This window comes from Aplysia californica, unplaced genomic scaffold, assembly GCF_000002075.1.
Source record: "Aplysia californica isolate F4 #8 unplaced genomic scaffold, AplCal3.0 scaffold00139, whole genome shotgun sequence".
NCBI lineage: Eukaryota > Metazoa > Mollusca > Gastropoda > Aplysiida > Aplysiidae > Aplysia > Aplysia californica.
Genome location: NW_004797409.1, coordinates 223,782 through 229,073, shown reverse-complemented (window position 1 = coordinate 229,073; position 5,292 = coordinate 223,782). Strand labels below are relative to the sequence as shown.

Here is a 5,292-nt window from a genome sequence, read left to right as displayed (position 1 = left end):
CTGCTTCTCGAATTGTAGCCCTTTGACAATAGATATTTCAAATTCATGGGTGGAGTTTGTGCAATTTATTAATAATCATGGAATGATAAAAGACTTTTTGACTTGAAGGAAAATGGTGTCAATTCAGAGTTTACCAATTAGAACCTAGTAACTATTTTCGGACAATATCTCCGTTCGTGAATCGCGAGAAGTAACTCATGTTGTCAGCATGCCTCACATATGTTTTTCTATTCTGTTACTGAATACAGCCCTTTTTTTTTTCTTTCCTTCTTTGTAATTCTACATCTTTTATACACCTCTCTATTTTTCTTTTTTCTGTCTTCCATGGTAAACGTTCAACTTGGATCTTGTATCTTTGAATGAATTTTATCAACTAGACAAGTTACAAATCTCTGGTCTGGGACTTGCTGAGTGTTGCAGTAGCCTATATTCTGTTTCCCCAGCAACTTGTAATTTAGAGCACTCTGTATGTAAACGTTTACCTTTTTTTAAGGAATTAGCCATATGCATATATGAGGCAGCTTAGTGGAATCAGGCTCTCGTCAAAATAATCAAAGTGAAGAACTTGATTTTTTTCTGTTGGTCTGTGAATTTTTTTCAAATTTTTGTTTTTTGGGTCAACACCTTTCATGCCCATTAAAGAACTCATTTCTGTGTGGATTTTTCTGAAAAACGTTGATTAAAGGCACAAAAAATGTAAATTTTCAGTCACCACGGACTTTTAAGCTAAGGAAATAACTAATCTTTGGCGGCCATTTTCTCACTAATTTTACCTCTGAAAACAGGTGACCTCACCTCCTTCAATCCCAAATATCTCGACTTCCATTCAAGATAATTGGATATTTTTTTCATCCAAATAAAGACAAGTGAACAAGCTTTACGATATACCAAAAACTGTACATACCCAAAAATTGACGAGAGCCTGATTCCACCACGCTGCCTCACATATGCAGTCAGAATTATTCAAGACTGCCATCCTTTGTTGAGGAGAAAAGACTCGTTGTCTTAGACAGTCGGACGTGGGAAGTGGTCATTTGTCCAGGTGACTGTCTTGGACAGGTGCTGTTAGGACAGGTTCTACTTTAAGTGCTGTAAGGACAGGTTTTACTTTAGGTGCTGTAAGGACAGGTTTTACTTTAGGTGCTGTTAGGACAGGTTCTACTTTATGTGGCTAATGTATATATCTATAATGTTAAAATATTCCATCTATGCATATCGTCAGCAAGCTTTTCAAATGTAGCAAGCCCACCCAGAAAGCAACATTTTTCAGGAGCGAGGAACGACTGTTTCAGCAGTCTTGTTACAAATTGTATCCCCATTTTATGTATCTTTTCTTTCTTGATCTTTATCGATATGTAGAACTTTTCACAAGCATATTCAGCCATTACCACAGATTCTATCTAAAAAGTTTAAAATTTGGGGCTTAGTACATCTGAATAGCTGGCCAATAATATCTGAGAATATATTAACTTAACAGCCTTTTAAAATTTTTTATCTCCAGCAAAAAGAAAGAGAAGAAAAAGCACAAGAAAGTTGCCGATCGAGAAGTCTCGGTGGAAAAACCGAGGGAAGGAAAGAGGAAGTAAGTCTGGTGGCTAAAGTATACTGCTCATAGGTATTTACTTAAGCATTTACTTTGACCATAAACTGTTGGTGGAACATCGGATCAATCAGGTAAAAAACAAATATAGTGTGAAGGAAGGAGAATAGGTCAAATTTTTCAGCTCTTGAATCAAAATTCTCTCCAGATTCTTACCTCAATATTTCTTAACACTTGACTACTGTAATTCTCTTCTTGTAAATTTTAAGTTTGGAAATGATTAACAGACAGCAGTGGCTCCAAAACAGAGCTACCCGATTGATCTGAAGAGAAACTTTGTGTGTTACCATTGAGCAACACCCCTAGTCTTTGGCACTTATGTGACGATTTTGTGTTGCAAGTGCCAAACTTTTTCACTTTCTGAAACTTAAAAAATGGTTGTTTTTTTGGGTTGTTTTTTTTTTTGGGGGGGGGGGGGGGAGACACACACCACTCATAGTTCCTACTTGTTTTCGTTTACTTTGCTGAATGTGTCTGTCTGTTTTGCTTTTTTCTAGTGTTGAATGATGGTTATTTTGTGGGCGTGCTTCTCTTTACCCAAACTTACAAAGGGATGGATGATTGGAAGACACCAGTGACAGATTGTTTTTCTTTTCTTTCTCTCTGTTGTTTCTGTCTGTCTGCCTGTCACTCACTCCTAGCTCCAAAAGATTATCTGGATGTTTGCACAGCTGGTTGTCTTGTACAGGTGATCGTTTAGTTTGTACAGGTGATTGTCTTATACGGGTTGTCAGTTTGTACAAATGATAGTCTTCTACAGGTCGTATTTGGTACGAGTGATTGTCTTCTGCAGGTTGTCTCTTGTTCAAGTGAATGTCTTAGTCAGGCAGCCTCTTGTACAGGTGGTTGTTTGTACAGGTGATTGTCTTATACAGGTGATTGTCTTATACAGGTGGTTGTTTGTACAGGTGATTGTTTGTACAGGTGATTGACATATGCAGGTGATTGTCTTATACAGGTAGTTTTTTGTACAGATGGTTGTCATATACAGGTGATTGTCTTATACAGGTGGTTGTTTGTACAGGTGATTGTCTTGGAGCAGGTTTGACTATATTTGTTTCCCCCCCTCTCCACACAGGCACGAGTCGGAGGATGAGAAGGCTACACCCCACAAAAAGCGCAAAAAGAAGAAGCTGGACAAACGGCACGGACAAGAGATCAGCCCGCCTCCTGCCGCCCCGGCCCCGCCCCCGGTCCCCGTCGGAGGCAAGCACAAGAAGATGGCCGCCGCGGGAGCCAAGCTGGCCAAGGGAGCCGATCTCTACAACCCAGAATTCCCCACGTCCATCGCGCCTCGCGACGCGTCACATGATGGTTGGTACACCTCGTCCTGTACACCGTATTTGTCATCTCTGTGTTTGCAGGCTTGCCAACTCTGCCGTAATCTGACAAAACGTTTTTTATTTTCTTCACAGCTGTTTCGAGAAAAAGAGGTTTTTTTTTGTCAGCGTAACTATTTAAAAATAGTTATTCTGAAATTTGAATTCCAATTTATTTTAAAAAACTAGTCACAGTTTCACTTTAATTTTTTCACACAAGTAGGGTAATTTTACTAATGAAAAATTGGCGCCAAAAATGAAAAAAGTCGTTTAACAGCTTATGGCAGAAGTGTCCTTAATTTCCCAGGACAGTCCCGGATTCGGCAGATGGGAATTTGAGAGCCTTATCAGATACGCTGCTCTAAAACCTGTCCCACTTTATGTAATTGTGCTTGTGTTGTAGGAGGTGGGGTTGTTTTGTTTTATGTTGTGGGGGATGGGGGGAGGGGGGGGGGAGGCAAATATGTAATAAGTACTCCAGGCAACTTTTTGTAAAAGACATAAAAATACACAGGTTTTAAAAAAGTTGATTTGCAATATTTATGTGATTTATCATAAATGGCATGAAAGTACACATTTTTATTTGTGTTTATTTGCTTGTATTGGTAGTGTACACATTTGTTTGCCATGATTGGTTTGTAATAATATATCTGAATCAACTGATGTTTTAGAGGCTTCAATTCCTCTCCCCCACCCCCGCCCCCCCCTCCAGCTCCCTCTGTTTTATCTGTCTGTCTGTCTGTCTGTCTGTCTTACTTTTCCCCAGCACTAAAAGACCATTACTGTGTCGATGTGCTGTTCTTTACTCAAACAAATAAACAAACAAACAAACAAACAAATAAACAGTATTATGTTGGCAGATGATTAAATTCTTTATCAAACCAACACTCCACAGTGGGTGGTTGGCAGGTGCTCTGGTGTGGTGAGCTTCTTCTTTCCTATCAAACATCTATCCTCCTTATTTCCCCTTCTTCTTTTTTTATGTTTGTTACTCTCTTGTAACACCTCTAATCTTCTGGCGCTCATTTAACCTTATGCAGTTGCAAGCGCTGTAAAACCTCTACTAAAACTAAACACTCCCTCCCCCACTCTTTGTTTGTCCCAAGTTTATTCACCCCCCCCCCTCCCCCGGCACACTGATTTATTTGTCTTTCTTCGTTCTTTCCTTCACTAGTGTCTTCAAGCAAAAGTAAGTGTTTTTAACCTTCGCCTTTCTCCTGGTTTGCTTGGTTTGAACTGGTTTGGGTTTTGTTGGCTGCTGTCTAACGAATACTTTTGCACAGTTGCAGAAAGTTGCCAGGTTGTGTCTTCTTGCTTTGTGCCACCACCATTTCATTCCGGGTTCCCGGTTCATGCCCCATCCCCTTAGCCCTGTGAGCTGCCCGCTGCCCTCTACAGCTGCGCCCCTGTTTGACTTCACTATTCAACATTCACGATTTTGGCGCTATTCACAGCTATTGGAAGAGTGGCAGAGCTATTCAAATGTCGTGTGATTCGACCCCCCAAAAATAGTTTATTGATTTTCGTCTTTTTTTTTCTTCTTAACTCTTTTTATCCGGGCTACGAGTATACTCGTAACGAGGACCAGTCCGGGCTACGAGTATTCTCGGAACAGCGATATGGTCACGTCAAAGAAGCTAGTTCTGCTTGTAATGACCAAAATACGCAAATACGGCGATGCTAGCTCTCTCTGAATATTTTAATTTTCCAATGAACAGTATTGAACAGTGGTTACTTTGTTTTTGATGAGTGTTGAAGCTTGAAAGATGTCTTGAAAACGCGCATTCACGACCGACGAAGTACTTTTTGAAGTGGCGCTGGGTTGTGAGGGGAGAATGATACTAATTTGATGAAAGTGACTCTGAAATAAGTGCCGTAAATTCCGTTGTGGATGATTAGAAACAGGACTTAGACTCATCTTATAGCGATTTAGATCATGGTGAAGGGGTTAGTACTGGAATTCGTGCTCGATTTGTAGGTCTAGATCTAGATCTATAAAATCCAATGGGTCGTCGTGGGCGCAGCAATCAGGGTCAAGTTCGAGGGTGGAATACACTTCAAAATCTACATTGTGAAATTGGTGTAATTCCTAACCACATATATTTACAAAATATACATTCAATTTCTAACATAACTGCCAAGTTTCTTTAAAACCTTAGAGTAAATGTAAGAAATATAGCACTTTGAACTATACGCACTGACTTCCCACTCTTACGGCGCGGCGGCCCCAGGACCGGTACAGAGTCCGTGGGGGTACGGCTAGGATAAAAAGAGTTAATCCGTTGTAAAATTAGAGCATATTAGTATCTTGGATCATTTAGGCTTTTTTCAGAAATTTTTTGCACTTGATGATTACGAGACATAGTGACAAGT

General features: G+C 40.0%; 1 protein-coding gene across 1 annotated transcript in view; it reads left to right on the top strand.

Moving 5' to 3' along the window:
• Positions 1–5,292, top strand: part of LOC101847869 (zinc finger CCCH domain-containing protein 13) — a gene marked incomplete in the record, with an annotated part of 35,587 nt that overhangs the window by 2,124 nt on the left and 28,171 nt on the right. Inside the window, 3 exon segments of the mRNA XM_013081640.2 lie at positions 1,502–1,582; positions 2,679–2,914; positions 4,094–4,108. Of these exon segments, the coding sequence (XP_012937094.1) occupies positions 2,693–2,914; positions 4,094–4,108 (237 nt within the window).